Source organism: Gopherus flavomarginatus, chromosome 5 (genome assembly GCF_025201925.1).
Source record: "Gopherus flavomarginatus isolate rGopFla2 chromosome 5, rGopFla2.mat.asm, whole genome shotgun sequence".
In the NCBI taxonomy this organism is placed as follows: domain Eukaryota; kingdom Metazoa; phylum Chordata; order Testudines; family Testudinidae; genus Gopherus; species Gopherus flavomarginatus.
In genome coordinates this window covers 76,558,298-76,579,358 of record NC_066621.1, presented here as the reverse complement: position 1 = coordinate 76,579,358, position 21,061 = coordinate 76,558,298, and the positions used below count along the sequence as shown (strand labels likewise).

The 21,061-nt window shown below is 41.4% G+C and overlaps 1 protein-coding gene across 5 annotated transcripts in view; it reads left to right on the top strand.

The window, feature by feature from the left end:
- The window catches only part of SHANK2 (SH3 and multiple ankyrin repeat domains 2), a 698,629-nt gene that overhangs the window by 181,059 nt on the left and 496,509 nt on the right, over positions 1-21,061 (top strand). For all 5 annotated transcript variants that reach the window (XM_050955213.1, XM_050955215.1, XM_050955220.1 and 2 more), the window contains exon 11: positions 6,676-6,753. In XM_050955213.1, the coding sequence (XP_050811170.1) occupies positions 6,676-6,753 (78 nt within the window). The remainder of the gene's footprint in view (positions 1-6,675; positions 6,754-21,061) is intronic.

The window sequence follows — 21,061 nt, the reverse complement described above, 5'->3', positions numbered from 1 at the left end:
CATACCTATGTCTGAGCTATTGAAGTCCTCAAATCGTGGTTTAAAGACCTCAAGGTGCAGAAAATCCTCCAGCAAGGGACCCATGCCCCATGCTGCAGAGGAAGACTAAAAACCCCAAAGGCCTCTGCCAATCTGCCCTGGAGGAAAATTCCTTCCCGACCCCAAATATGGCAGTCAGTTAAACCCTGAGCATGTGGGAAAGACTCACCAGCCAGCACCCAGGAAAGAATTCTCTGTAGTAACTCAGATCCCATCCCATCGAACATCCCGTCACAAGCCATTGGGCATATTTACCTGCTAATAATCAAAGACGAATTAATTGCCAAAATTAGGCTATCCCATCATACCATCCTCTCCATAAACTTATCAAGCTTAGTCTCGAAGCCAGATATGCTTTTACCCCCACTACTCCCCTTGGAAGGCTGTTCCAGAACTTCACTCCTCTAATGGTTAGAAACCTTCGTCTAATTTCAAGTCTAAACTTCCTAGTGTCCAGTTTATATCCATTTGTTCTTGTGTCCACATTGGTATTAAGCTTAAATAATTCCTCTCCCTCCCTGATATTTATCCCTCTGTTATATTTATAAAGAGCAATCATATCTCCCCTTAGCCTTCTTTTGGTTAGGCTAAACAAGCCAAGCTCTTTGAGTCTCCTTTCGTAAGACAGGTTTTCCATTCCTTGGAGCATTCTAGTAGCCCTTCTCTATACCTGTTCCAGTTTGAATTCATCGTTCTTAAACATGGGAGACGAGAACTGCACACAGTATTCCAGATGAGGTCTCACCAGTGCCTTGTATAACAGTACTAACACCTCCTTATCTTTACTGGAAATACCTCGCCTGATGCATCCCAAGACCTCATTAGCTTTTTTAATGCTTATGCTGATCGAGCACGTGGCTGGGCTTCCCTACCACTGCCCCACAATAGGAAGAACTCAAACCACCTGTTGACCTCACTGCACCTCTGATTAAAGGAAGACCAGAACTGTAAGATCCACCCACCTGGAGGGATTATTAGATGTGCTAACCACCTGGCCACCTAACCCACCAAGGACTCTGTTACAGCTTATGAACAATTTAAGTTTTAGTTAAATTCCATGTAGTCTGAAATGAGACTTAACTGATGCAAAAACGTTGGAGGGTTGTGCTGCTGGCAGACCAGGTGCCAGCTCATGCCAAGGCCCCCACGTCTCAACTGAACACTAACAAATACATATCTGGAATTAGTCTGGCTCGCCTGTGTGTTAGTAAAGTTAAAATAGGTATTAGTATGATAAGAATGCTATTAGTATTATAAGAATGAGTGTTTAGACTTTGAATGCTTGTGGGTTGCTGCATACGTTAATCTCACTTGTAGCATCTGTGTCCCATACTGCAAGGTAATATTTAAGCATTTGTATTGTAAGTCTCTGTAAATCACCAGAGAGGAGAGAGACATTAGCTAGTGTAAAGTGCTGCTCTCCAACAAAAGATGTTATGTCCTGGCTAACAAGGAAAGCCTATTGACACCAGGTGGACTTTTGTGGAACATTAAAGAGGACAAAAAGCTTTTAGTGAAACTTCACATACTGTAGTTCACAAACCTTTACCACACGTTGCAATCCTTGCATATAGTAGCTTTAGTGGACATTTCTGAGCCAAGGAGTTCTCCTTCTGGATCTTTTACTGGAGCCTTTGCTTCCTGTAATTTCACTGTTATATCCCACACGTTCCCTGTTTTCAGGGCTGGCTGATCCGGGATGTGTGAAAATTAATAATTATTTACTGGCAGCGTTGTTATAACCAGTAGGTAATTGTTATAGATCTCTACTAATCCATTCCTTTGTTCCTTCTGTTAAATAATGTGTTATTTTATGGCAAAGGGGAGGGAGGTGGATGAGGAGGACAGGATGGGTGACAGTGCCCTTTTTACCCTGTAATTCCTAAAGGTGGAGTCACTACCCATTTGATTTTGTTTTAAACCCAACCTGAGTTGCTGGAAAATACTCTGTCAGTAATTGCCCCTTCCTGGATGCCAATTAAATGAGGACCTAAATATGTTTTTGTTTTAAGGTCACAGCCCCTGGTCTCTCAATAAATTTCTAGGAAGAGAAAAAAATTAGAAATTATTAGTCTATATTTTTATAAATTATGCAAATATAACATGTACATTCCTTTAAAATACAGCTTATTGAATTTTTTTTACTTCTGTGCTACTATGAAATCAACTAATAGATATTTGATTTTAGGCAACAAATTAAATTGAATCTTCTGACAGCCCACACATCTTTATAAAATTCACTTAAACTGCGATGGCTAAAAAGCTGCTTCATGTTCATTTTATATGCCATAAGTAAACTGCATTAAATGGTATATATTAAAGGTAAATATTAAAGGTTATTAAACTGTCAATACTGTACTTTGTCAAAAACAAGAATTGTAGCATTGATAGGAAGAATCTTAATATTTTAGAGTTCCAAAATATGTGATGTAGACTTTTTTTGAACTGATAAACTGAGCTGGTGGAAAAATGAAAATAGCTTTTAATGGGAACTGTCCCATGAATATTTAAAAAAACCCTAAAATCTGAAAATGTTTTGAGTTTTCAATTCTTCATAGATTTCCAAGGCCACAAGGGACCCACGAAAGCTCATGCTCCAAAACATCTGTTAGTCTATAAGGTGCCACAGGATTCTTTGCTGCTTTTACAGATCCAGACTAACATGGCTACCCCTCTGATAAGGGACCACTGTGATCATGTTCGATGACCTCCTCTATAACACTGGCCATAGAACTTTTCCAAAACAATTCTTAGAAAATATCTTTTAGAAAAACATCCAATCCTGATTCATAAATTGCTAGTGATAGAGAATCTACCATGACTCTTGGTAAATTGTTCCAGTTGTTAATTAACCTCAACATTAAATTTTGCACCCTATATCCAGTGTGAATTTACCTACCTTCAACTTCCAGCAGTTGGATTTGTTATACCTTTCTCTGCTAGATTGAAGAACTCATCATTAAATATTTGTTCCCTTTGTAGATACTTATAGGCTAATCAAATCACCTTTTAACTTTCTCTTTATTAGCTAAATAGATCCAGCTCTTTGCTATAAGAAATGTTTTCTAATCCTTTCCCACCCCCTTCCTTTTTATCTCTCTTTTCATTGAAAGAGAAAAAATAAGAAGAGTGGGGAAGGGGAGAGAAAGGGGGCAACTGGAAAATCTGTTTATAAAAAAATTCAACCATAACAAACATACACTGTGAAAACGTTCATTTTAGTGAAAAATACCATTTTCATGGTACATCTTTGATGGAAAATTTTTGATTAACTCTATTGATAAGGCATTAAGAATACAATTATATTGTGGTGTTGCAGAAGACACAACAGTTGTATTTACATTTGTAAATCATGTCCAAAATTTTAAAAAGCATGAAATAACTATTGTAGAATCCCAGTGTATTTAATTTGAAAGCATGGCCAATATATTAACTGAAATTTAAGCAAAAAAAGCCTGTAAAGTGTTGCAATTCTGTTCTGCACATTGTACCATGGGCAGAGTTTCTCACGTTTTATAAAACACACTAAATCCCAATATTTTGTGGTTATAAAACTCCCTGTGAGCTGAAGCTTAGTACACGTATTAATTGCCCAAACAATACAAATGTACTAAAATTTGTAAAACCCTGAAACAAACCAGAACAGTGGAACTGTTGGATAGGAACTGCAAAAAGAGAGGGGTAGGGGAAGGGGAAATGTGTTTTCAGAACTATTTTGTGTTTTATGAAAGACAAATTATAAAATGTGAATCTGAAAATTAAATAATCAGTTTATAAATACTGTAAGTTTCAGGACACACAATACCTTAATGATCAAATTGTGGACCAAGTCAGGAAATCTGGAACTTTAATATGCAAGCTTGTAATCCACACTTCCCATATTTTCTAGTAGAACATATTGTAATAGTGAATATTACATGAAAGATACATGCAGTCCACCAGCCTAGGATCATCTGGTATGCATTTGAAATGGGAGTCACTTGTTGGCATGCTAGAACAAAAGTCCTATCAACATTTTTTAAATTTTTAGATCTTTCTTTAGGCTATAGCTCTTGAATTTTCTCTTGACTGATAATTAATATGTAAAAATCTTTGGAAAAACAGCATGGTCCCATGAATTAAATATATATGTAGAGATATATAAAAAGAGAGACACTTCCTTGCCTGTCCCTGTTTTGCACTGTAAAGTGCTCTCCTGAGCTATTGGTTTGATGCAGTTCTTAGTACAGGTCGGAAATACTATATAACTAGGGTCCTACCGAAATTCTCAACCATGAAAAACACACCACAGACTGTGAAATCTGGTCTTTTGTGTGCTTTTACTCTATACTATACAGATTTAATGAAGGAGACCAGCGTTTCTCAAATTGGGAGTCCTAACCCGAAAGGAGGTTGCAAGGGAGTCACAAGATTATTTTACGGGGTCACAGTATTGCCACCCTTACTTCTGCACTGCATTCAGAACTGGGCAGCCAGAGAGGGGTGGCTGTTGGCGAGGTGCCCAGGTCTGAAGGCAGCACCCCGCCAGCAGCAGCACAATAGTAAGGGTGACAATACCATACCATGCCATCTTTACTTCTGCGCCGGTGCTAGCAGTGGCTCTGCCTTCAGAGCTGGGGTCCTGGCCAGCAGCCGCCACTCGCCAGCTGCCCAGCTTTGAAGGCAGCGCCACCAGCAGCAGCAGCACAGATGTAACAGTAGCAGTATCACAACCTCCACTATAGTAACCTTGTGACCACCCCACAACTTCCTTTTGGGTCAGGACCCCTACAATTACAACACTGTGAAATTTCAGATTTAAATAGCTGAAATCATGAAATTTATGATTTTTTAAATCCTATGAGCATGAAATTGACCAAAATGGACCATGAATTTGGTAGGGCCCTATATATAACTAGATTGTCTAGCATCCTATCCATTTAAAAATATTAAATTACCTCTCTGTGACAGGTGCTAGAATCCTGACTAGAAATGCAGAGCCAACCTGCTTGATTTACCCTGTCAAGCAGCACAGGGAGTAGGTGGCAAAAAGAGCTTCATGTTATTTGTCTTTATGGAACCCTGATCCTGGGCCCAGGGCCAGTTAGGTCAACTATGAGTCCTCTTTGTGCTGAAGGGAGCAGTAGAAGGGATTTATCAGGCGAAGGATCTGGCTCAGTATATTGGAAAGCAGAATGAGGAAAATTACTTTTAGGGGCAATCTCCATATATACACCTGTCTGTGAATCAGGATTTGATTTATAAGCTTGTCCCAAAAACAGTAAATTTTGTGCTCTGTTATCTGTAGCTGCACACTTATTATATTTATAAGCAGAAGATAGCACATTGAACTATCTCATTGACTGGAACTTTCTAATGTAACATGACAACAAATCCAAAACGCACAGCCAAGCTAATAGACAAGACACACAAAAACATTCTGAATTGTGGACTGGTTTAGTAGAGGTCCTGAGATGAACATTAAAGATGACATGTAGAAATAAAATACTATGTATGGATCAAGAAAAAGTTAAGTGCACTGAAAAATGTCAGATCTATAGGAACATTTCTGAGAGATTATAATCAGTAATATTTTACAACAGTACAGACTAGTGTCTTACTGCAATACAATGTATTCAACTAAAAAATTATACTGATAGGATTTCAACTACATATTCTGTAGCAGAACCTGATCTCATGTAAACTGGTCTCTCATCATTTGGAGAGGAGGTTGGGGTATATTAGTTTTGTGTTGTGGTATTGTTGTTTGTGTATGGAGAACTGGCTTTGTTATATTATGAGCAGCTCAAAAAAAGTTTATTTCAAAAAACTTGTATTAAATATGCTGTTGCTTTAAAAACTGCTAACTGCTTAGTTTGAGAGAAATGCTGATAAATCAAAGTAAAATTGAGGTAATAATCTGTCCTTTCTGTTTAGTGGATGTCTATATTAATTATTTAGGGCCAGGTTGTGGTACCCTTGATCATATAACACAATAATTTATTCCTTGAACAGTTCCCATTGGCTGGAAGGTATCAACATGACCAAAGAGCTTTAATGTACAAAGTTTAATTTGAAAATACTAATTTTGCTGTAAAATCTGGTTTCTTTAATAACTTGATAGAATTTTTGTAATATGTTTTTCTGAATTGTTAACAAGGTATTTAAATCTCAATAAGTACTGCAGTCACCTTAATTGTTACTTACACTTGCATGCAGGGCTGAGATGGTGTCTCTAACCTCTCTTTCCCAGAAACTGTGAATGTGTGTCAAGAATGGATAACTTGGTGATTACCTGTTCTGTTCATTCACTCTGAAGCACCTGGCATTGGCCACTGTCAGAAGACAGGATACTGGGCTAGATGGACCTTTGGTCTGACCCAGTATGGCCATTCTTAGGCTGTTTCCAGTACATTGGAAAATTGAACTGTGCCCATAACTACAGTATTCAAGAATTTTCCAACTGTATTGAAAATTAAAATTATTTTAATCAATTAAATCCTCTGATTGGAACAGAGTTTCATCTTTCTTGGACTGTTGACTTATTGTTTTATGTTAAAAAACATATGCCAAATCACCACCAAATCTTATAATTTAAAGCCTGTTTTTAGTGATTAAAGATTATAATTAACAAGTTCCTCCTTCTCCAATGTGCAGGACAGCTGTGCAAGAGTTCTGTTGTTCCGAGGAGCCAACAAGGAGTTAAAGAATTATAACAGCCAATCTTCATTTCAGGTAAAAAAAAAAAAAAAAAAGAAGGGCTATCCTTAAGGATGAAATTTGCCCCTGCGCAGAGAATCTGCAAAAGGCCTATGCATTCTTCAACTCTATTTTGATTTATATGACATATTGGACTTGTGCTGGCCTTCTGCATGGGGTGCCAGTGGGGATTTCATTCTAAGATGGAAACAGACGAGTAACCCAGTTATTGCTGCAGTAAAGTTTGAGACCATGACATTTTAAAGTGGGCTTGGAAAAATAATCTGATTCAAACACTTTCAAGCTTCAGGACATTCAGATTCAGATGCAAACTTTGTGGCTTTGGACCATAATTTTAATATGTACTGTGATAAAGTTCCTCCTGTACCTTGGTGGGTCCTGCACTTATTGGCGGATTTTGCTCGCCTGAAAGATTCACAGTAGTCCTCAGTTTGGCCACTTTCGTGGCTCAAATCTGCTGTTCACTCAGATAATCTTGTCACTGGCCAGTATGGGGAAAAAAGAGTAAGAACAATCCCTGCACTTTCTGCTGATCCACCATGTGGGTCAGGGAACAGCCCAGAGACCTTCCCCTCTGGTGGAATCTCCTGCGTTGGATCAGGAATTGGGAGGTTTGGGGGGAACCCAGGCCCGCCCTCTACCCCGGGTTCCAGCCCAGGGCCCTGTGGACTGCAGTTGTCTAGAGTGCCTTCTGGAACAGCTGCGCGACAGCTACAATTCCATGGACTACTTCCCTATGGCCTCCTCCCAACACTTTGTCCTCACCGCAGGACCTTCCTCCTGATGTCTGTTAACGCTTGTACTCCTTAGTCTTCCAGCAACACATCCCCTCATTCCCAGGTCCTTACACACACCTCACTAACTGGAGTGAGAGCAGTTTTAAACCGGGTGTCCTGATTAGCCTTAATTAATTCTAGCAGCTTCCCAATTGGCTACAGGTGTCCTAATTAGCCTGCCTGCCTTAATTAGTTTTAGAAAGTTCCTGAGTATTCTGGAATAGTCCCTGTTATCTTACCCAGGGAAAAGGGACCTGCTTAACCTGGAGCTAATGTATCTACCTTTGACCACTCTCTTGTAGCCATCTGGCCTGACCCTGTCACAGTACCCAGTACTTTTAAAACATATCAGTCACCATTTTCATAATGGAACAGATACAGTGCAGGTGATTAAATCTTCCCCGCACCACCATACCAAGGAGCTTCGTCCCAGTTCAGGAATGAATCATTTGAAGAGGGGCAGAGAAATTTAGTCTTCCTTAGTCCTGTTGTATTAATTCAGATGGAATATATGTGCCCAATGAGTTAAAGGTGTTAACATAATCCAGTCATGGTCCAACATCAGACAGCTTTAAACAAGGCTCAGGGTTTGGTATACAGAGGCATCAGCCTCCTTAGTACCATGCCAAACACATTATTAAAAATCCTTTTAACCCTTTATTAAAGAAATGGGGGATTGGGGGCAGCTAAAGAGTTTGAAATGTAAATTATTTAGCAAGGCTTTCATTTTAACAACATCCCTTGGTCTCTTTCTCTTTAGCTGGAGAGAGTTTTTAGAAGGAAAACCTCCATGTTTGACAGTGTCTTAGATGGTAATAACTTGTACTTCTTGTGGAAAGGAGAATAAATTAGTTAAGATGGGCTGGAGCTCTTGTTGTTGCTATTAAAGTCCTATCTTGTTTCCTAGAAGAAAACAAGACAAACATACACAAAAGGAAGAGAAAAAAAATAGCAAAGAGAGAAAAAATCCAGCTCCTGTCTCTGATGCTGATTCCCATTTGCAGCCTCACTGCTGGAGAAACATAGGCATTATACGTGGTCTTATCAGCCACTCTGAGATTAGGCAAAATTGTACAAGCATTGGGCTGTTTGGGGCATTGAATTTAGCTGCCTCTTTCTGGTCACAGGCTTACAGCAGTGTTGCAAAATAGTCTTATGGACAGATGGTAAAAGGGGATGGATAGAAAAGAGAAAGAAATAAGGTGGGGAAGAAAAAGAACACAGAAAGTGTATGAGTGTATGAGGGGGGATGACAGTTTCACATCCCAGATATTAATTGGGATTTAGCCGGAGCCTCCAGTGATGTCATCTAACTCCCTCTCTTTGGCCTGGCGTTGTCAGGACTTAAGGATAGAAAGGTCTGAAGTCCTAAGAGACATGGGGGTGGTATCCATGTGAGTGAAGCTGTCTCCTTCCCCTTCTCTTGTCTTTCAGTTAGTCAGCATTGTGGTAGCCAGCTTTTCCCCCCACGGAAGTGATGGCAATGAGAACCCCCAAAGGGACCGAAGGGTGGAATAGCCTGTCTCTTCATTTTTTTGTTTACCAGTTAAGCCTAATTTCTGACACACCAATTTTGGTTCATTGATTTCTGGTCTCACACTTTTATTGTTTACCAGGCATAATCTTAACAGAGTCCTTGAATTATATCAGTAGGCCTTTTTTGTTTGGACTAATTCAGTCTGTCTCCTTTCTGCACCTTTTCCCTACAAGATTTCTTGTTATAGGTTATTGTGACATTTTATGAACTTTCACTCACCTCTTACAGTTGATATCACAATTAGGGTCAATTTGTATTCCAAATATCAGAATGGCTTCTCCAGTGAGACTGCCAATAAGGGTAGCAGTTGTACAAGCTATTGAATACAGAACTCAAAACAGTTGATGTACTAGTGTTGTTAATGCCTTGTTTAGTGATTATCTCAGGTATGGTGTGTAAGACATACAACGAGTGATGCCCCACTGAGACAAGCTGTGCTGGGTTTCTACTGAGATAGCCAGAGACAAGCTTTTTTTGCGGTCTGATGGAGTTCTGCCTATAAACCACAGGGATCTAGGTTTGAGTCTTGGATGCTGTACTATGATGGATGTGCACAAACAGCAAGTCCAGTCACTGTGTCTGGAGGGGATGCTGCTAATTTGCTAAATCTCCTCTATCCATCTGGTCCCCCTTGACTATAGTATCTGGTATGCTAGTGCCAAGTGGCAGACACAGTTTAAAGAATTTCCATTAACAATGTTTTGGGTCCACAAGCTATTGACATGTGACAGTGTCATGTGTCTCTTTAAGAGATTGTTTGGATTTTTTGCTTTTGTTTTCCCTTTGGAGAGTCAGGCCAGTGTGTGGCATATCTAACAGGGGCTGTTTATTAATCCCCAGCAACATCTACTAGACAGCTCTGAAGCCAGAAATCAGGGATACTAGGAAAGAGGAAGTAAAAGTTGAAGTATCAATGGTAAAAGCGTAGGCTGCCACCAAAGAGAAAGTGAAATCTTTCATGGGATCAGCCAAGATTTCCCGGAAATTCATTCCACAGTTTTCTCATATTACAGCACCTTTGACAGGCTTAATGAAGAAATCCAAAAGGAAAAAAAGTAATCTGGCCAAGGGAATGTCAGGGACTTTTAGATACCCTGAAGAAGATCCTTTTTCAGAACCTGTATTAATTAGTCTGGACTTTAATAAACCATTCATAATGCAAACTAATGTGTCAGAGATAGGATTGAGAGCTGTCATGTACCAAGAGAGGGAAAGAGAAGAACATTCAATTCTATAAGTAGAAAGATGTATCAAAAGCAATGGTACAGTATGATTGAAAAATGTCTTATTGTGAAGTAGGAGCTGGAAGCATTGAGGTAGTATTTCCCAAAGTGAGCCCCCTTTCAGGAAAATGAAAGCAATTGCACCTCTTTTCAACTCTGCAATGTGGTGTTAAAGGATTCCTTATTTTAATTCATATATCTTTTATACCATGCCCTCAGGCCACTTCAGACAACAGTGGAACAGAGCTCATAATATAATACTTCCTGTCCTTTCTGACATGCTTTGAATAGTGGAGTAGTTAAGTCATGTTGATGTTTAAATGTATCATAATTGGCATCTGAGTTAGCTCCAATGAACATGAATGGAGCCAATCATACCTCTAAGCTAACATTAAAGGTTCTCTGAAAACTCAGGCAGATGCCTGCTGCATTGGTTATATTTGCTTCACACTGAAGGTTTTCCAAACCACCATAATAGCTTGAGACTAACTTTTTTTTTTTTAACATGAAAGCTGAGACTCTGGAGAACAGCTAAGAACTCTGTATGCAACTCCGACCAGTGCATTGCTCAAACTTGGAAACATGTCCCCTGCTTGGGGAAATAGTGCATTAAGATATTATCTCTTAGATACCAGGTTCACACTTGTAATAGATCACCACCCAGTATGATATGACATAATGCAATGTGAGACAAATGCACAAGTTACTAGGTGCTGTTGAGCACTACTACTTAATGGTTTCAAGTAAGACAGCGTGGGAGGCCAACATAACGATTCCGACTACCTATCCAGAGATGAATTAAAAAAAATGGATCTAAGTAACAAAATTGGAAACATAAATTCTCTCTTAAGAGACAGGATATGGGCCAGTGTGGTCTGTCTCTGTAAGAGATGTTAGATTTTTTGATTATTTTATTTCCTTTGAGAATCAGTTTTCTTTCTTGTTCTGAAATTTCTTGTGGTGTGAATAAACATGATATAAATGAGGCGTGAAAGGTTGGACATCCTTTGTTTGTATTTTTCTCCTTTTAATCACAGCAGTAGTCTGTCTCTTTGTGTCCTTATCAGAAAACTAGGAAAAGGACAAATAGGCAAATGCATACATCTGTGTAAAATCTACTATTGGTGGATGTCAGGCTCCTAATGATTGGAATGGTCAGATGAGCCAAACCATGCTGGAAGCACAGGCACAGCAGGTTAGCAAGTGGGAGCTGGAAACCTCAGAAGTGCTGCTGCATAGCTGGCTAGTGACCAATACCCCATTATTGTGGGACAACAATCCCTATGTATGTTATACGGTCATTTATATTATTTGCATGGATTGGGGTTTTTATATTTTGCGGGTCCATTTTCCTAAGGCGGTGAGGACTAATGCATTCAATTCATTTTACTGTACCTGGACTGGAGCACCTTATCCTTTATAAAGCTTCTTGTTCTGTATGGGTAAGTCTGCATTGCAATTAAAAACATGCAGCTGGCCCATGTCAGCTGATTTGTGCTCTCAGGGCTCAGGCTAAGGGGCTGTTTAATTGTGGTGTAGGTGTTCAGGCTCATTACTCTCCCCTGCAAGGGGGGAAGGTCCCAGAGTTCGGGTCCAGCCTGAGCCCGAACTCTTACACCATAATTAAACAGCCACCTAGCCTGAGTCTGAGTCAGCTGACATGGGGCAGCCATGGGTGTTTAATTGGAGTATAGACATACCCTAAATGAATACAGTGTCATGGTACTATGTCTAGTGTAGATATTCATGTATTTCACTAGGTGGTGTATTGTTTTTAGTTGTGGAGAATGTTAAACTGGGGAAGCTCTAGTTGCTGTGAATGCAGCAGAGGAAACTGTAATGTCAGCATTGCAATAAAGAAGCATTAGAATTAATTCAGTGCCATCTGTCTCTATTTTGTTGACCCAGTCGATCAGACAACACAAATGGAACTGTTACAAAATTATGCTGAATCCCCTTGAGTTAATAGGATTTTGCATACTAACAATGTTTATTCATGTAATCAGCAGAACTGAACACTGAAACCTCTTGTATGTCCATAATAATGTGCACTATAGCTACTGTACATGCTCGTTAGCTATTTTCAAACATATCCCTGTTATAGCTTATTTATATTTTCGTAAAGTCAAAAGGAATTAGTCTTTCTCGAGGAATAACTGTCTTCAAAATGTCCAATATGACATGACCTTTTCCTTAAACTATCTAAACTCTTCCTGAATTTTGTGGGTGGTTTTAAAAGTCTGTCTAAACTTCATTTATTTATTTTTTAATAAAAATTGAGAAACAAAGTTGTATTTTGGGTGCAAACTTGTGTGCTGCCTATAAGAGTGTTGTGATTTCATTCCTATCTGGGCTACGACTTTAGCTTTACATTAAAATCAAAAACAGAAAACAAAAGAAACATTCCTCAGTTTTGGGGGACTAGAGCCTGCAAACCTTTACTCCTGGAAGTAAACTTTACTCATGGAAGCTGCCTCGTTAATCTGAGTAAGAATTTGCAGGACTAGATCCTTTGTTGCCTTTCTGTTATCTAACATAATTGCTGTTTTAGGATTACATTCTCTCTTGTTTGTTGTATATAAAAAGAAGTAGAATTGTCTCTCTTCTGCCTGATTTTTGGAGAAAAGAGGTGGTTAGAGTGGTCTTCCTGCTCCAATGGCTGAATGGAAGAGGGGATAAGTGGTGGTGTCTTCAACTGTGGCTAGAATCAGTAGGGACGAGGGAGATCATGGGACTGTAGGAAGGCCTGATAAGCAGCTGCAGTGCTGTTCCCATATGAGCATGAGCGAGAACTCTTAGAGTGAATCTTTGAATATTGCAGCATCCTTCTTTCTGTGTTATGAGATTAATGTTATTTCTTCCATTTTTATGCAAGATCTTTGAGAGAATCTACGGTATCCTGCCATAATCAATCATCCACCACACACCTGATTTCCCCCCCCCGCCCTTTGTATGTTGTTAGATTTATTTCCACATATTATAATATTAATCTAGTAGTTCAGGAGTATCAATGTTTTGTAGTATATGTGAGCTACTAAAGTTCTGTGGTGCAGTTTGAAGTTGGCAGATGTGCATCTTGTCAGACAACAATCTCAATTTTTAAAGAGGGGTAATAAACTTATATAAATATTGCATATGTTTTCCCCTGGCTTGTATTACATAAGCAAATCCAATACAGTATTAGGTGGAAAAACACCCATAAGGGTAAGAACATGTAGAACTTTATAACTTGCCAGTATGTATCAAATCCCACTATTTAAATATACGTAAGAACTATCTTGGGGAAGCATTCTAGGTCCAAGACAAAGGGCAGAGCTGTCTTTGAGGGTGCAACATGGGTCAACATGAGTACTTCATTTGCTTGCACTGTACAAACTTCAGCGGAAATAGTAGTGTCAGCAGTGGCTGGTAACGCTGCCTATTATTAAGGTTGCCTGATACTTCTCATTATACTACCCTATTTTTAATTACTTATAACTTTGCCAAAATTTAACAGTTTGTACTGAATTTTTTTCCATGCCAGATTTTTGCCTCATGATTAATTTTTTGGAAACCTTCAGCCAAAATGATAGTCATTTCAGAACGTGGAGCTAGGAAAAAATATGTTTTGCCCATGTTAAAAAAGCTCTAGTGCCCCCATTCCCTGGAGCAGGGGCTTCAAGTTTGGCAGAGGGGTGGCCTTTGTGGCAGGTATGTGCCTTTTCCCATCATTGTGAAATTTTTCCTAATTTGAGGAAGTTGTATAGGCCTTTGGGGGCGGGGAGCAGTTTGCACATGCTCAGTAGAGACATTTTTGATTTTAGCTTCGAAAATCTCAGAAAATTCTATCATCACTGAGCATGCTTAAGCCTCTCACAGCTCCTAGTGCTGACCAGACTGTACATGCACCATCCCCACACAGTAATGGTACATGCCTCAGTTGAAGGCTACAGGGGCAAAGTTGGACTTTCTGCAATTTCTGCTCCTAGCTTCTCTTGCTCAGAAGGGTTCAGGTACCAGAACTAAGAGCAGGGAGGCTCTCTCTCCTGTGCTTTCAACTGCTGTGCTAGAGCCCAGACATCATGGAGGAGGAATTCAGAAGGCATGATGGACATTACTCCCATTGTGAGCACATATTCAATATTTTGTTTTCTCCATGTGGCTCAGTGTGTGGCCCCAGGCCTTATTTACTTCCCCCCTCATTCAAATACTGATGTGAATACACAGTTATTAATGTCCAAATGGGCTTTTCTATGGTGCTTATCATTATAGTATCCAAGTGCATCACAAAAATAAATGAATTGTCTATACAACACCCCTCTGATTTGGACTGGACATGCCTAACCCCCATTAGCATGAATGGGAGTTTGAAACTGCATTAAGGTGAGGATATAACTTTAACCTTATGTATATCCTCTCTAATTATCTAACATGGACAGTTTGCTTTAAAGGCTTCCTTAAGCCTAATCTTTATTTTGCTAAGCTTTTTTGGAAATTTTGAATTCTGTAAGGCCAATTTTAAATTATGAACATCTGTCCATTCCCTTAATATATCTCTTTACACATGTAAAATAGAGGTGCTTTCTCTCTTGGTAGATTATGTAATTGGAATACTAATGGAGCATGTTAATTAACTTGACAAGGGAGCGTGATCTAGCCAAGTTTTTGTCATTCCCATCCCTGAGCTGTAACTCTTTTTCCTAAAGCACCTGTGTGGAAAATTTGTCCCCAAACGTTCCAGTGTATCCATGACAATATTTACAGATGTCTTGCCATGATGAATGCTGTCCTTAGTTAACCTGTCAAAAAGATCCTGCTTTTGCCCCGGTTTCAGTAAAACTATACAATTTGTTCTATAAGTTTTTGGTTCATTTTTTTAATGTTAGTGCTATCTTAATGCTAATATGTTCCAATGAGGATAAGAGCCTCATTGTGATTTTTCATTGTTGAAATGGAGGATAGGATACAGTTCCTGACCAGAAGCGTTTACAATCCAATGTACCTCTGTTCTATATTTGAAATCTGATTCTGACATTTTATGCCCACAAACAAGCCAAGTAGTCAAGGTATTGAGGCTTAAAAAAGTTGCATGAGATATGGAGAGTTTGTATTACGCATTTACATGAGAATAAAGGTGTAAGAATTGTATCTTGTATTAGTTTAAACACACAATTTGTGATTGAGAAAATAAATTTTAGCAGTTCAGCAGTCTACTTTGTAAACATAGGGCAGACTGTAACTGTCATGCATTTGTACTGGAATGTTGGACTGGGTTTTTGTACTGAGAAAATAAGATTGACACTGATGAAGTAATACTAATAATTTGATTTTAAAATAGTTACAGATTCAAGAAAGTCCACTGTTAGGAAGAATATTGCCCTTAGGAATTGACTCTCTAGTGTATGTGTATGTAACATCACAGACCTATTCAGATATTTCAAAGAACTAGGTACAATTATAGGAGCGTTAAAGATGGAAGAACAGAATTAATTTTGCTTGCTTTGCAGTTTCTGTGGCTATACATTATACCTTCTTACCATCAGATTTTGTGTGTGTGCTTTTATAGCTTTGAGAGTAGATAATTGCTGAAAGGATTTGCCTTCCACACCTCTTCCTCTTCACCCAGCCGAATAACATGGCACAGGACATAGCCTGGGGAAACCTGATCCAAAGTTCATTGGAGTTAAAGGAAAGATTTGAATGGGCTTTGGATCAGGCCCTGAACCTATGACAGACTTATTTTAATACAAAGTAGCCCACTAATATTTGAAATTTGGCATGTCACATTAAAACATAACATTGTTTCTTGTATATGTTAATTACTTGACAAAGGGTCTCCACTTATTACCCAGCTATGCAGAAAATCCACAGACTAGAATAACGTTATTTTCAAGCTTTCAGCCTGCTGTGCCAAAACGGAGGGCAGATTCCCATAAATCATTTTCAAAGAGTCTGAACAGATAGAGATGGAGGAAGGAATACATGAAACTCAAATGCAGAGTTGGTGAGATTGTTCCGTCAGAAGATGCAACTAAGTAGAAAGAAAAATAGCAATGGAGATGGTAATAAGAATTTCTAGAGATGATCCTATTAAAACCCTAACAGGGAGGCATCAAAAGGAATTTTCTGTTCCTTTTGCAACTGTATACAAGTCAAACCAGATCAGATTATTGATTTATCTTACACACACACACACACACACACACACACACCTTTGAAGAGCCCAACTGGAGTCTATTATAGTGGGGAAAACATCTGACAATTGAAATTATACCTCAGAATATAGAAGAGCCACACAAAAAAAGCTCATGAAACACCGAGGTCCATTTGACACTAGAAACTGGAACAATGTTGGTGACTGAGTTAGGGGACAACTGTGTTGTAAGCAGGTTTTCTGCCATGCTTGAATGTACGGCGTTGACAGGACAATAGTTAAATGTTTCTCATTACATAAGCATAAAGTTTCATCATAGAGGATCAAATCTTAGTGTAATATACAGCTGGATGTACTGGGGAGAATACAGGAAGTAACCTTTCCTGCTGAGGTCATGGAGCAGCAGCATTGATAGTGTGCAGCTACTTCTACACATTCAGGGGTTGTAGCCCCAATGGTTCTCATTTCTCCTCTTTGGGGTTTGCATAGCTTTTTGATTCACTAGCCATGCCACTTCCCTCCCTTATCCTCACCCCCTTCCAAAATACCTCAAAACACTCCACAGTGTGTAAGGGTGCAGAGAATCCCAGTATAGTACAGCTTCCTGGTGCACAGTGGGTGCAGACCTTTCTAATGGAATCTGATCTTTCTCTCCCTCTCCACTGCAACCACATACCTATACAACAGAATTGATGTGTAGGTGCAGAATTTGTTACTATTAGTTACACTTGGATTAAGAAGGAATGGAATTAGGAAGTAACACCTAGACAAGAGAGAGATTTGGATATTTTAACTTAAAAGTATTGACCCCTAAAGATCATAAGGAAGCAAAGCCAGTAAGTCAGGAAGTACAACTTTTTTTTTTTATGAGGGTGGGGGGAAGAAGGGCAGAAATTGATGACAGAGAATGTATGGCTATAGCATAGTGAAGTATGTGCTGTGTCAGTAAAAGATTTAAAAATAGCTGTAGAGGATGGCCTGTTAGTGGCATAGAGCTCAGTTCATGAGCATGCCAACCGACAGTGTAATTCCATAAGATCTTACCAAATATTTCACCAGAGGATGGGCTCAAGCCGCCAAATGTGGATCAGAATTACAACACCTCAGAGTTTGAAGGTGTGCAGATCCAGGATAGTGGCTTGACTGTAGTAAATAAAGGAGCCTGAAGCAGGGTGCTTACCCTGCTCCTGCCCTGAAGGGCTTCAAACAGTGCTGGGGGAAGATTGTGGCTGGGAGCTACTAAGCCTGGGCTGACTGGGGAAAGTAGGCTCAGCTGTAGCCATGCTCCAATCAGGTCCAGCTGGCCCCTATAAGGCAGCCAAGTCAGTCTCTCTCTAGCTATAGAGTGAGATGGGCCTGGCTGCAGGGAGCTGGATACAGGCTACCTGAGTGAAGCAGGGCTGGGGAAAGGCAGAGGAGCTGGGGAGCTCTAGCCTAGAAAGCCCCAGGCTGTGGCTTAGCACTGGGCCAACAGGTACTGGTGTTTCAGAGGACAGCCCAGGGGTAGGCCAAGGCAGCAGGTCCAAACCCAACCTTGCCTGTGATGAGTAGGCTGATACTGCAGTCTGCCCCCGGGCGTGGCGCTAGACAATAACTGGCAGTAGCCATACACTGAGGCGAGATGGGGATAGAGGGTGGGGTTCCCTGGGGAGGGGAGACCTTGAGAGAAAGGGGTTACTGCCAGGGGGCAGCGCCCCATATAAAAGGGCACTGGGTCCAGGGAGGGACACGGGGGCCAGAGGACAGGTGGATCCCCAGCCTGCAGAGGATGCGCCAGAACTGAATCAAGCTAATTCCCAGAAGTCACCAGCAGGAGGCGTCGCAGGGGTGAGTCTGCTCATCTACAGAGCCGTTTGTGATTGTTGGGTTTTGAACAGCCCCAGAGGCCAGGGGGATGGTTTCAGATCCGGGGTTCTTCTTCAAGTGATGTCCCTGTGGGTGCTGCACTCCAGGTGACAGTGCATCCTGGTGCCTTTGATTGGAGATCTTCGGTAGCAGTGCCTGGTTGGGACATGTGCTCAGCTGCTGCCTCGCGGTCTCGTTACAATCTGTCTGAGTGCGCGTCCTGTGCCTCCCTCAGTTCCTTCTCAACCGTCTTCGGCTGAAGACGGGACTTGGGGCAGTGCTGATCCTCTTCCCTGGTCTCTGAAGGAAACAATTACAAAGAACATAGAAATAGTAACATCCCAGTTATTTTCCTTCCTTTAGAATAGTTGTTAAACAAACAAAAACCCTTTTTTCCTCAAGTTTGTCTCCCGCTGAGACACTTGCCTCTGGCATTCCTAGTGCAATAATGCCAGGGCTTTCAGGAATCAAGAAATGTGATTCCTGTTAAGACTCAGTCTATGCCAACGTCCGATGGACACCCACATTGTGTGAAGTGCCTTGGCGAGACACACATCCCAGCCAAGTGTGTCCATTGTATGAGCCTCAAAACCAGGGCTTGTTGTGATCTGCGTCTGGAAATGCTTCTGATGCAGAAATCCCTATGGCCACCTATGAAGATGAGCAATGGCAACCCCTCTCCCTCATGCTCTCCAGCCAGGTCGGAACCAATTGGGAGCACGGCTTCATGCTCTCAGGCGAAGAGGCAAGAAGCCCAACTGTCTCCGTGCAGAGACTTTCACAAGGGCAAAGGGTCTTCTGCGAGATCCTTACCCTCGGTGCTGACAGCGCCGAAGGCAGGCTCCTCCGACCATTCCAGCACCTCAGCCGTGGCTCCCTCAGAGTGCAGAGGCAGGGACATGACATCCCGTGACGGGAAGGTCTCCTCGGCACCAAAAATAGACTTGGTGCTGACAGTGCTCTCTGCGTCAGTGCCAACGAGAACGCCAACACCAAACCTGCCTGCCGCTCCGATAGCAGCAGCGGACTTCCTGCAGGGCACCTACAGGTGACCCCCGGCACTAGGAAAAGTCAGACAGAAATCTGGGCACGCTTCTGAGCACAGATCGCACTCAGCAGAATCACAGCCCAGGGAGCAGCAACAACAGTTCCTAAGTCAGGACGACCTCTCAGTGGCGCCTGAGTCTAACTGTCTGCTCTGGAAACACAGTGCTCACTCTTTAACCAGCCGCTCTCCCCACCTGACCCGGCTGCCTTTACTGACAGCGAGCTTGATATGCAGCAGCAGGTGGAGTTCTCCCCATCTACCTCTCTTCCTCCACCAGAACCTTTTGAGCCTTTTGCCATAGCTCACAATCCCCACCCTCAGTTTCCCTACTTTGCCCCCCACCGTGGGTGGCACCTAACTTTTCTTATCCTATGCATTGGCCTCAGTGGTCCAGCTCTCTTTTCCAGTTCCTACTGCCACCCACCCTCATGCTTCTTCCACCAGACCACAAGCTCCTTCTGCATATCCATCTCCAGCTCCATCTACTTCTAGAGCACCTGAACCCCCCCAGAGGTGGGCTCTGGACCATACCCTGATTCACTGACACCTAACTCTCCATCAGCTCCAGATGGAGCCCTCATGTCTCTGCCTCCACAGAATGTGGATGATTTTAAACAATTCCAAGAACTTTTCAAGAGGGTGGCACTCAGCCAAGACATCCCTTTAGAGGAGGTCCAGGAGACACAATACAGACTCCTCAAAATCCTCCAACCCTCTGCCCCCTCAAAGATCATGCTTCCCATAAATGAAGCACTCCTAGAACCAGCTGACACTCCCTGGCAGACCCCCACCTCTATCTTACCAACTTGCAAAAAGGCTGAATGTAAATATTATGTTCCTGCTAAGGACGTAGACTTCTTATTCACTCATCCACAACCAATTTCTCTTGTAATGGATGCAGTGACACACAGGACGAAACAGCCACACTACCGCCCCCCCGCAAGACAAGGACCTCAAATGCCTTGACCTCTTGGGCCACAAGTTTTATACCTCCTCCACTTTGCAATTCAGAATTGCAAACTATTTTGCCCTACTTGCAAGCTACAACTTCGATAACTACAATAAACTTTTTGATTTTACCTCCCATATCCCAGAGGACAGGAGAGCAGACTTTAAGTCAGTCCTCGTCGAGCGCCAATTGGTATCCAGAACAGCCCAAAAAGCATCTCTAGACATGGCGGATGCAGCAACCCGCACTACCGCAACTGCAGTGGTTATGTGCAGATCTTCCTGGCTCTCTGCATCTGGTATTCCCAACCACCTGCAGACCAAATTGGAGGACCTCCCCATTGATAAAGATAAACTCTTTTCCAAGAAAACCGATGAGATCTTTCACACAATGAAAGCCTCTAGAGCGACCCTGCGCTCCCTGGACATTTACCCATCCCTTCCCAGGAGATAACGATATCAACCTTATCAGAGGCCACACACACAATGGTATCGCCGGCCTCAGCCCAGACCATACGATATACCCAGGAATCACGCTAGACCTCCTAAGCGCAGACAAAAACACGCAAACAGATACTTCCCACACATCAGGAAATAAACAACAATTTTGAAGCATTGGTTGAGGGTCTGCATGACCACCCCTTTACTCCACTGCCTGTTTGGCCACCGCCTCCAGGTTTTCCACCATGCCTGGCAGCAGATTTCCAGGACCCAATGGTCCTGTGTAATAGTTCAGTCCGATTACTCCATCCCTTTTATATCCTACCCTCCTACCCTTCTCCCGTCTCCCTTCCCCATGCCTCTTCAGGGACC